This window comes from Malus domestica, chromosome 15 (assembly GCF_042453785.1).
Source record: "Malus domestica chromosome 15, GDT2T_hap1".
Taxonomy (NCBI): Eukaryota; Viridiplantae; Streptophyta; class Magnoliopsida; order Rosales; family Rosaceae; genus Malus; species Malus domestica.
In genome coordinates, this window is record NC_091675.1 from 32,191,800 (window position 1) to 32,204,612 (window position 12,813).

The window sequence follows — 12,813 nt, forward strand, 5'->3', positions numbered from 1 at the left end:
GAATAATTTTGGAGTACTGGGCGTACTTTTGATCACCTGGTTAGTGATAATAGCGGCAGGTTGCCGAATAATTTTGGAGTACTAGGCGTACTTTTGATCACCTGGTTGGTGGTAATAGCGGCAAGTTGCCGAATAATTTTAGGGCCATAGGGCCTGGCTTTTTTTGGGCATACGGGCCGTGGTCCTCCACATAACATTCTAGCCCATTATTTTGGGCTTGCCGTTTTTTTTTTACTACCCTCTGATAGGGTTATACAAATGTCTCCGAAAGGTAAGAAAAATAAACCACATCATTCAAAAATAAGAAAAGTAAATCACATCTTTCTGGTGGGGTGTTTATTCCTTGCTTTTGCAGTGTCCCCATATGCCTCCCTTTTGCTTTATGCTTTTTTCTTTTCTGCTGCACTTCTCTCTGTCTCTTCACCTGGCAGACAAAAAGAATCATAATAATAGGCTTATCTTTTGCTTTTGTATTTTCTCTGCAACTTTGAAGCTTGCCTCGCTTGAAACGACGAATAGGGGTGACAGCTTGCACCTCCCTCTTTTGCTTTTGTCGTTCTCTTTTCACTTTCTCATAAAATAATTTCACATGGCATTATCCTTTTACTTTCTCACATCCATGAAACCGCAAGCACAGCTTTCTCCTTTTGCTTTAATTTTTCAATTAACCACTTTCCCCTCACACAGTCCATTTCCAGATCTCTACTTTCATCATTGGTTTTTCTTGATTGATGTTCCTCTGCAGATTTTGAGCTTGAGATCCACTGAGCACATGGAGGGCAACCACACAATCACCAGGCTGACCCATCTGGACCAGAGCCCACATCAGTAGCTCTCTACTCTTCGAGTCTAGCTTCTGCTCCTTGTGAGGAGGTAGGCGAGGAAGGAACGGAGACCCTCATAAACTTGACAAATCTGGCAGTGACTGAACTCATTCTCTCTGCTGAAAAACGCAGTCAGTACAGGGAAATCGAATTGGGAAGAAATGTGGACTGTGGATGCTTCAAGGAGGATTTAGGTGTCAGGAGGCGTGACCGAACTGATTGCGGAGGAGAATGGCGGACGTTGCTCGGGCCTCGGCGGCTGGAGAGAACCGGAAGGGGTGAACGAGTTTGAGGCAGAACGCGGCGACACAACAAGCTGATCCCATGATCGTCTAGATACCGTAAGTTCTGACGGTGAACCAAAATTTCACGTCCGTTTCGTTCAGTTTAGGATTTTAGACATCAAAAGAGGTCTTTATCTTCTTCTCCTACATAAAACTGAGAGAGGATGAGGTTGAGGGTGAAATGGCAGAAGTGACGGGCCTGGAGGCTTTTCTTGACGGTGGAATCTACAGCAGGGACGATGAATCCACTTGCTCATTTGCTCAATTCCAACAACACATCCACCGAGAGGCAGAGAGATTGGATTCAAATCGAGAAAATTTGGGAAGACGGGGACTGATTACTCGCGGTAGATGGTGGCCTCACAGAGGATTGAACTGGCCTCTGTGGATGATGTACTGGAATCCCAGTTGGCCGCATTTGAGAACTAGAACCGAGTGAACCCATCATCCCTATTCCCTGCATTGACGGTCTCACCTGGGAATGACTGGAATTGGATACAGATTCAGGCACAGAGACACCGTCGCGGCCCATCCCACCAAAATGATGCCCATAGGAAGACGAATACGGAGTGGGTTTCTTTTCTTTCTTTTTTTTCTGGGTTTTTGTGATTTTGCAGATTCAAGGTGGAGTGTGGTGAGGTCTCACAGTGGTGAGATAAAAAAAATGAAAAAGGACCGACATAGCTTTTTGTGTCGATTCCCACAGACGGCGCCAAATGTTGATGCACAAAACTGGAGGTCTTGGAACAACGTAAATCCGACCGTGAATCTGCAATAAATGTAAATAACACAAGATGTATCGTGGTTCACCCCAAGATTTGGGCTACATCCACACTGATTATTGTATTTCTTTGTTTATGAGCCTTGTGGCTTTGTATGTGAGGGAGAGAGATTCAGAGCCTCTGAGGGAGAGAGTGAGGCCTCTGATGGCCTAGGAATTGGTCTCCTCTAATTATGAGGGTGAGGGGTCCTTTTATAGAATAAGGGCTCCTCACTTATTACATATTTGCCCCTACCTTTATTACATAATTACATTTGAGTCTCCTGAGTATTTATACAAGATCTAAATACGGAGGCCCTAAGTATGGTACAAACATGTTGCAAGTTCACTTCGGTTGATGCCGGCCGATTGAATGATTAAAGGGAGGACAAGGTCTGCAAATTAAGGATCACACGTATTGCCTTAACAAAACCCTAAAAAGAATTTGGGCATTGTGTCATATTGTGGAAACATACACATGGAAAGAGAAAGGCAAAGGACATGAGTGGAGAAACCAGGCTAGAAAGTAGAACAACCCCATTTATTTGCTCCCATGGAGTACCACCCTTTTGCTTCAAAGTCCCTCTCATGTGATTTAATACAAGCCATGGATTGGCGTGTGGGTGTTTTTTAAAAGTACCCCCAATATTCGAGAAAAGGGTCACAGCGATTCTTTTATAAATTAGTAGTTGAACAGTTGTAACCCGGAGTTGTATACACCGCAATATTCAATTCTCCAATGATTGCATCATTGACGGGGGAATGCTTATTATTGTAATTATATATAATGTGGTAGTACGGAATTGTATTTGAATTTCTTTGAACCAGAAAATAAAAGTTCATGAAGACATAAGGGGCAGTCCAATTATACGGAGATAATTTTCCACACTATATATGGTTTGCTTTCACGCTGCTCCACCAAAAGATAAAAAGAGCACAGTTTTTTTGCTTGGCACCCAAAGAAACACATGTTCATTGGAAATTATTTAAACTTTTGAAACATAAAATTCAATTTTTCGCCCAAATGTCGTGCCTTTATGTTTTAAGGCATCATGATATGTTTTTACGAAGAAAAAAAATACATTATATTATATTAACATGAGATTACTTAGCATTTTGCACGCATGTGTCCTATTTTTTTACTTACCTTATCTCTGCATATTTAACAGATCAAAACATAAAGTGGGTGCAAAACATAAAATATTGACGGACATAGTGGCACTTTTGCATTAATGGTCATCGTGGTAAAAGGTAATCGGAAGATAGTCCATGTGGTAAAAACAAATTAGGAACTTAGATTAATGGTTCCCGTTGTGATATGATAACTGAACTTTAGACTGAGTTGATAGGTGAAATAATTGTTTTATGCATAATGCTTGTGTTCCTTTTATGGGGGACTTGTCTCCAAGGTTTTACAAGACCCTAGGAGCTAGTCGGGCAGCAAACTGGGGTCTAGCTCTTAGGTGGACTAGACGGATTTAAATAAATTTATTATATATTGTATAAATAGTGTCTGCTTATAAGTAAAAAAATATAAATTTCATTGGGATACATAAATTGCAAAATTGAATGACAAATAAATTATAAAGTATCAGAACATAACAAAAATATGGGAAACAAAGCATATAATGGGTGTTTATTCAAGTATTTACAAGTGTCTTACAATTTATTAAAAAATAAAATGTAAAATAAAAGTTATCTATTTTTTGTCTAAGCGAGATTCGCCACCTAGGCGGGTTTGGACGGTCTAGGTGGGTGCCTACACAAGTTCAGGCACCCTTTCGTAATTTCTAAATGCCTACATATTACTCAGGGTGGTGGCCAGCCGCTTAGCGCCACGTATTTCTACAACCGTTCTTGTCTCCCACATACGAGTAACGAACCTTAATCGTCCAAACATCATAATCAGATCGTTCATTTTCCTTATCATCATTAAATATTATATCTGCAAAACATTATTCAACTTGGTGATCTTTTAGCCAATCACATGCATAAAATAAATAAAAGGTTTATCATGATGATGCTGCTTGTTACCAAAACTATTGATTGGTTTAACACGTATGGATGACTAAACGATCTCCAAATTGAATAATTTTTTGCAGATATGGTCTTTAGATGATGATAAAGAGAATTAATGGTCCCAATAATGATGTTCGAACGATAAAGGTTTGTTAATCATAAGTGAAGAGCCATAAGCATTATCCTACTTTTATTCTAAAATTTAATTTATTTTTATTCTTTTTCCTGAAATAGTAAATGTGCTTCTCTTGAGCATTAGTAATCAATGATGTTTTAAGAGTTTTTTTCTTTTTTTTTTTTTTAAGGTAGGATAAATTTTCATTAAACAAATCAAACGAGAAATCTTAGGAATATAATATCATTAGAACGAAGCAAAAAAGAGAGAGAGAAAAAAAAAACAGGACAATAGAAAATCTAGGCACATAACCACATCCAACCAAACAGAAAGATAACACTCACGAGAACAAAAGTCTTACATCATCTTCTAATGAAATTGTAAAAAATGAAGTTCTTTCTGCAAATAAACCCTACTATGAGACATCAAGAAGTGTCTTCACAGTCTTTTTTCGGGTAAACAGACAACAAACCGTTAAAAAACCAAAAAAGAAAAACACAACACAAAATAAACTACTTAGAAGTATGATTCCTCCACTATGAGAGACTCATACGATCATATCTAACCAACAGGAAATATAAACTCACAAGGTTTAAATCCTATAAGCTGGACACAACACCATCAAGACGCACAACATAAACATCGTATCATATCACAGGAAAACTTATCAATGACTAGCAACAAGAAAACATGGTTATCCCTCAAACCAGTGCAACAACATTACGAGGGAAAGGCTCCAACACCTTTTGATAATCTTGCAATCATCAAAAGAAAAAAACCTTGCTATGAGCCAGTTGGTCTAAAAAATTACACAATCTACGTGGCGCATAGGTCAAAGTAACTAAAAGCTAACTACGTTCTTCAGTGGCTTGAATGTTGATGCAAGTTTCCTAATTTGTCACCGAGCTCGGTGAGACAAATGTCTTGATAGTACTATAACCTGAAGATAAGGTTATGCAAATCACCGTGAAGTTCGGGGTCTTCTACACCAGGTTTGGTAGCCTCAACTACATTAAAGAAAATATGGATCCACTGAAACGGTATCAAGCTGTATGGACAAAGAAACCTAAGGGAGATAAGTTTCTTTATTATAAAAGTTGTTTAGCCCTCTATATGTTGAACTTCAAATGCAACCTGAGCATATGCCAAGAAGGCTAATGAAGTAACCTCTTTCGGTGAAAAAATCAAAGACTCTTCATTGTCTAACCAAAGAGTTGAAACTTCTTATTCTACAACTCCAGCCTCATCTAACTAGATAGCTGCCTTTGATGGTTGCTTCTGGAAATCCCATCTAACCAGACAACCGTCGTCCATCGACTGCCAACCCAAACTTGTCTATCCAGTTAAAATTTATGTTGACGGTTAGTGAACAATTTGTTTGTTTTTCTCAAAAGGTGTGAGAGGATCTCTCGTAGAGCGTTGGTTTATGTATGGAATTGAAGGTCATCTCTATGTTGCAAATCCTCTTATTTTATAGTAAAAAATTTATTGATGCCTAAGTTTGTCGAATTGTAAAATCTTGATAGTACTGTAACTCCTTGACAAATTATGTAAATACATTTGGAATTAGGATTATGAATCTAGTCTTTGAAATTATATCATCACCAAGCCTAGGTCTCTTTCACTTGAACTAGGATTCTGAATCTAGTCTTTTATGTGATCATTTCATATTTCATCCAGACACAAGCAATCCCGATTCACCTCAGACTTGACCAAAACTACTAGCATCTCTCTACTGGGCTGAGTATTTCGCCATTGGGCCGAGACTCGCAGCCTTCTTTTTAGGCTAATTCCTTGTCAGCTAAGATCCATGATTTTAGACCCAAATAGAGTCACTTCTAACAAACGTCGAGCTTCCTCCTTATAGTTCTATCTAAACACATAAACCACAAAACCAGCACTTCAAATTGGAACAAAAGTTGTCGCTTCAAGATTCGAGGTTGAGCAGTAAATCATAACTGCTACAAAAATGCTCTTCTCCTTAGAAGGAATGACTAATCACTATCACAAAGGCTCTCTTCAATAAAGCGAGAGAATGATCACTACTAGAAACATGAAAAGAAAAAGAATGAAGAGATCAATAAGTATTGCTACTGATCCCAAGGCCAAATACTAAATCCGCAACAATAGGTTTTTTCTTTGATTTTTCTCTAGCTTGACAATGGTTCTTTGTTTTAAGTGGTTTTTGAATATTCAATCTGTAAGAGCCTTTTGCTTATATATAAGTATACAGATAGGTTGATATAATAACAAGAAAACAATACATCGTAAAACAGATTTCAAAGAGCTTGCTCAATAGGTCATCATATGATGTGGCATGGGGCTTGGTCAATATGAATTTGTTTAATTAAATTACACTGTTCAATTACGTGCCAATGTCAGTTTCTCATGCATCATCATGGAAATATAGTAACAATTGGATGCTCTGACTTTTTATTATTAATTGTTTTTGCTCAGATATTAAATATGTTTTTTAATTATAGAATGAATAAAAACATTCAGTTTCTTATGAGCAAACCCCACATGTGACCAATGAACTGATAGGACTGCTTTTGGAGAGCCTTCAAGACTTTAAAGTCCCTTTCCTGCTTTTGTTAAACGGCTAAGCGAGAACACACGTACTCGGCATAATAAAATAGACGAGGGAACAGACAAGACAACTTTTCACTATATAAACGCCCTAGAGCCCTTTACACCATCTTCAACCACCCAAAAGAATAAGTCCTTTGGTTCTGGTTCACATCCAATTCCCACATAGAAATCCCCATGGCCTACCCTAGAGTTGGTGCCACCACCATAACCACCGGCGTCACCACCGTTGACTGCCAAAAACAAGTCCGGTCATGGCGGCTTCTTCGCTCTCTCATCGAAGTTCTAATCCCAACTTGCAATTGCACCTTCGTAGAAGATGATCATCATCAAGAAAAACTAAACACCAAACAACAAAGCCACGTCAACAGATACTACTATCCCCAGCCAAGCTTTGCTTGCTCCAACAACATCATAATCGGCACCATATTCGGATACCGAAGAGGGAAAGTTAGTTTCTGTATCCAAACAACCTCCCAGTCCAACCCAATTCTCCTTCTCGAGCTAGCCTTGCCCACAACCGTTCTAGCCAAAGAAATGCAAGGTGGGTTTCTTAGAATAGCGCTCGAGGCAGCTACTGATCCAAATAGTTCTTCTAACTCTCTTTTGGCCACGCCTGTATGGACCATGTATTGCAATAGTAAAAAAGTTGGGTATGCAATCAAGCGCAAGCCTTCAAAACATGACATGGAAGCACTGAGGCTGATGGGATCAGTTGTGGTGGGTGCTGGGATTATTAATGGGAATACAGAGCTGAATAATTATAGGGAGAGTGATGAGATTATGTACCTGAGAGCCAATTTTCAGCGAGTTTGTGGTTCAGCTAATTCTGAGTCCTTTCATTTGATTGATCCAGAGGAGAGTATCGGCCAGGAGCTTAGTATTTTCCTTTATCGGTCAAGGTGACCAGGGATTTTGTTTTGTATAATATGTTGTATGTATTTTGGTTTTGTAATTAGCAGCTAGCAACCCATTATTTTTACGGGATCCTCCTTTTTTTGAGCTGTGCTTTGTGTAGCAGGGCTTTCTTTTTGGGGTACCATTTTCAAGGGTTCCCTTGTTAATATACATGTATTTGATTGGAGAATAAGCACTATGGGGGGTGTGTAATCACATGTATCCATGCCTTAGTTAGACCAAATAATCATATACTGGTGGCAGAGGTATAAGAAATTGGAAGATAATGAGTATGGCTAGAAGTTCTTGTTAAATATTTTGCATACCTTTGATATGAGGAACCTTATTGTATAACAACTATAACATATTGAAGTCCCCCCTCTTTCTTTTTTTAAAATGGGATGAGAAACCAATTCTTGATTGTTATTTTTTCATCAAAGAACAACTCTTGGTATTAATTTAGCATAATTGTCCTTGAAAAAATATTTGTTTGAACTCATAACAACAAGGCATAAAATTATTAGTTCACATGTAACGTGTTATAATACATATGAATTTGGGTTAATAAGATTCTAGTACCAAACGATAATTTCTCTTATTATTGGAATTAGTTTAATTTGAAAATTATAAATGTCATGAATATGCATGCGTATTTGTTAGTCCAAAGTTCAAACTCCAAAATGATTAGTTTTGGGGTTTTAGTTTATTCGATCGATCACTAAAATATACTGGGGTGAAAAACATATTGCCTTCCTATGGCTAGTTTGTACCCCTTGCCGAAAGTGAGATGGCATTCTTTTTTATAAAAAAGTTGGTGTGGTTGTATAAATTTCAGAATGGGTAAAGCAGTAGCATGACTAGCTGTTGCTGATTCCTTGTGTCGTTGCATTAAAACCTAGACACCAAGGCAGGGTTCCATCATATTGTACTGCTGTCTGCTGAAGTGGAAAGTGGATTTATAAGTAATTGTCGATCCACACTTTAATTTTGGACGTAATTGTATACATTTTCAACCATCCACAATATAGTGCATGATCACTAGTTTCTCCGTCTTGCGCATGTAACTAGGGTTGGTTTTGGTACATTACCGTACCAAAATCTCTGTAACAATTACCATACTAAATATTTGGTACGGTAAAATCTATTATTATTACCGTATCAAATTTTTGGTATACTGAATATCAGTATACCGAATAGTTTGGTTGGTATGGTATGTCAATAGTAATTGCCATTTTGTTTTACGCCACTTCGTTTGCCCAAAATCTAATATTTTTTAATTAATGTAGAAGTGTAAAAACTATAGAAAAAATATATAAACGCTCATAATGACAAGCTTTGCAACTTTCGTGAAGAGCTTAACTTTGAAATTCACCATTATAATCATATAAATCATATATCAAAATTTAACCGTTGATTGTTGTTTATATTTACGCTTCATTTTTCTCATCAATTTTTTTTTTTTTTTACAAATTTTCTTTTTTGAAATCATGATCTATTAGAGGATGCAGGAAGATGAATGGTTTGGATCGTTGATATTATGTTCCGAGTTTTACGGTTAGTGAAAATATTGCTTGATGTTTATAAAGTTTCTACAAACTATATGACATCGACTCATATTTCAATTAATCGTAAATATCGAAACGTGAAATAAATATCCAAAACCATAAAATATTCATTTGTAGTAAAGAAAAATGAAATATGGTACTACAAAGAAACCCTTACCCTTAACTCAATAGTCATGCAATTTCATATTAGGGTGCTCTTCGACGGAAGACCTAAAAAATAAATTATTCGAATCCCTAAAATACATTAAGGAATAGACCGCACAAAAACATATGAAAAATAATAGCGCCGCGGATTTACCAATATATATATATATATATATATCAATAGTGTTAAAAGGGTAATAAACAATAAAGCAAAATTTATAATACAATAAAATAAAATAAATAAAATATAAATAAATAAATAAAGAAAAAAGAAAAAGAAAACGAAAAAAACAGTGTCGAAAAGGTGTACTTGAAGCATTTTCAAAGCTAATTACAACTTAATAAGTTATGAAGCATACTTCAAACAATTTCCTACTTGCACTCAAAACAAATTAGCTACACAACTAATTCCTATCATTTCAAGTAAAGATTCATCTCGCCTTCTATCATTGGTTTGGTAATTAATTGGTGACATTTTTTCAAATACCGGGTATTCAAGTGGTACTCTAAATATCATAATACAAGTAGACGAAATAATTTATCTTTTCGTGTTCCTCCACCTATTTTATGACTCATGAAGTACCTGCTTCGAACCTTGTGAACTTCTTCAACATTGAGACGTTCTGCATTTGAGCGCTCTACCTGGTGAATCATGCCTTAATATAACAATGATGAGGATTGTCTCAGTTGTGTGCTCGTAAAAAACGAAGTTTTGTCCATTCTTTTCTCCTGTAAAATTCAACCGTCGGATTTGTTGATCTCAAGACTCGACCATCCATATTCAAGGTTGGGTGATTCCGATATATCTTCATTAAATATGCTCGGATCTCTTGATTTATCTTCTCAAAATTCCCAAATCTTTCTTGTTCCAAAAGTGTTGAACTCTTTACCACATCATTTGGTCAAAATTTCCTAGCCCTTATTCACTATCTTGCTTGATTTCTTCAATCCTTCTACAATTTGACTCCAATGCATGGCCTATCCTGGATGTTTCTTCCTAGGCCAATGCCTAGACAGAGGTTGCGCTCCAGAGTCATATGAACAAGATCCTCAAGGTAGAAGCAGATTACAAGGCTGAGTTGGCCCGTCGGAATTAGCAGAAATGTCAGTTGCAGGACAGGAACGCAAATCTGGAGAAACTTCTAATGGAGCGTGTTGCATTGTGAAGAAAAGAGGGCCAGTGACTTAGCAGCGCATGTGGCTCGTCTTGAGGCTGAATCTACACATTCGTTAAGGGCCAAAGACGACGCGGGGTGTACACTTGCAGCAGAGCGACCGACAGAGCAACCCTCCAATCAAAACTGGATGACACCCAGCGAGAAGCAAACTTGAAATATGAGATGCATATTGAAGCCATCCAGCAGGCCCTAGACGATAATGCATCAGAGCTGGCAAAGGTCCGCACATTGTTTAAGACAGTGTCAGCTTGGAAGTACTCTGAGGGGTACGATCAGGGCTATATCGCATGTTTAGCTAGCTAGGGTCACCATGACGGATGGGATGCTCATCGAAAGCTGGCGGTAGGTGTGGGTTCAAAAAACCGAAAACCGAAAAAAACCGATAACTGAATCGAACTGAAACAGAAAAAATCAAACTGAACAAAAAAACCGAACCGAATTGAAAAAACCGAACCGAAACAGAAAAAACCGAACCGACCAAAAAAACCGAACCGAATTGAAAAAATCGAACCGAACTGAAATAATTAAATTAATATTTTTTTAATTTTATTTATTTAATTATTTGATTTTATTATATTAGAATATGATACTTTGAACTGCTGCTTTGGTAGGACTTGTTTGCTTTCCAATTCAAATTGTCTTCTCATCTTCTCCATCTACAACAAAAATTAGAACTTATACCATTACATGCAATATTTCTAGTTTATATCATTAAGTGCAACACATATCTCAAGTGCACTGCAATTGATTAGGGAAAGCAAACAGCATATAAAAGTCTCATGAGTTTATTAAACACTACGAGATCAAAAACAAAATTCAAACTTTATCACCTATGGCCAAGTATAGTAGCTTCCGTGGCCTAACAATTTTGAAAAGTATATCAATATATTCAAAATTATTGATGAACACCTCTTCAAAATTTGCTGGTGGTAGAAGCTGAACACAGAATGTAGAAATTATATTATGTAACCACATATATGGATAAAAAAATTCGGACCATAAAGATAAAGAAAATATCAAAAATTGTTACCTAGACAATAATAAAAATAAATAGTATATTATAGAATGTTTATCTTATTGCTAGTGAAGAATACATGTAGAGAGAGAGAGAGACACAGAGAGAGAGAGAGAGAGAGAGAGAGATTGAGAGAAAGAGAGGAATGAATAAGGTCGTACTCCATCATCATCGTCTAAAAAGAAATCTATTTACAGTTAAACTTTAAACCCAAAATATTAAAAAAAAAAACCTTTATGTTATAATTCTAGTTGAACTTTAAATGTTTATTTTCATTATCTTTAAGTCTAGTCGGAATATTTATGTTATGATTGTGTTGGATATGTTAAAATTTAAGATTTCAAATTTTTTCATTTTTAAAAAAAAAAAATTGAAACCGAACCAAAACCGAACCGATTTGAACCGAACCCACCCCTAGCTGGCGGAGGTGTAGAGGGCAAAGTTGCCAATTACTCCTTATCTAACAACAGAGGCTGCGGAGCTAGAAGCCTTCGAACACTACAAGAAAACATGGTTTAAATGGCAATAGACATTCATTTGATTATATGTGACAAAAATCTAGCGTCATTCACATCACCTATATGTGACAAATTTTACATTCGCCACATATTTTTAGTATTAATGATGCCGCATTCGTCATTTGTTAACTTTATGTGTGATGGAATAGACGTCACAAAACACACAAGTCAATGACCTATAAGTTCGTCACATAACAAATGTATACGTGAGGAATTTATCATCATCTAATCTGATCCTAGAATGCTATGACTGAGGATAAGTGAGACCAAAAGCACCCCATATTCCTTTGACACATGGCGCAATTTGTGTCGCATATGTCAAAATCATATACCTATTAGGAACAATTCGTGACGAACCAATTACCACATATTCCCTGCTTCGTCATTTGGTTAATCACTTTTCATTGATCAATAATTTAGATAACATCCAGTACATATACCAAGTGTATATTCTAAAAGCTAACATAAACATTGTAACACATCTAGACATATTGAGATGCTAACAAGATTATAAGACATTGAGTTGATAACAAAATAGGTATACCATGTGCATGTTTGAAACCAACAAAAAATACATAATATAAGTCATCATCCATATCATGGTTTTTATTTAGCACAAGTATCATTGTCATTTGAAAGATCACCATCACTACTTCAAGTGCTTCTTGAATACTGATGTGGTCATATTTTCATATATTTTTAACATATATTCCCTTTGGATTTTGTGTAGTTTAATGGGTTAAATGCACTAAATTATATTGTTTTAATTTATAGGCATTCAATACTAGAGTTATGCGAAAAAGAAGTGGAAGACAAGCTTTTCAGGTGTTTAGAGTAATTCTAGTGGAGCAGTAGACTAATTAACCGCACAACGACATTCATTATAGTAAGAAGATGAGACAACA

General features: G+C 36.6%; 1 protein-coding gene across 1 annotated transcript; it reads left to right on the plus strand.

Annotated features, from left to right (window-relative positions):
• Positions 1–6,670: 6,670 nt before the first annotated feature.
• Positions 6,671–7,802, plus strand: LOC114821783 (protein MIZU-KUSSEI 1-like). Its single transcript, XM_029095131.2, has one exon. It carries the CDS (start codon positions 6,769–6,771, stop codon positions 7,495–7,497), a length of 729 nt encoding a protein of 242 aa, XP_028950964.2. The 5' UTR covers positions 6,671–6,768; the 3' UTR covers positions 7,498–7,802.
• The last annotated feature ends 5,011 nt before the right edge of the window (positions 7,803–12,813 follow it).

Excerpts from the sequence above, each read along its gene's own strand:
- LOC114821783 (XM_029095131.2), top strand. The coding sequence starts at position 6,769 with ATGGCCTACCCTAGAGTTGGTGCCACCACCATAACCACCGGCGTCACC.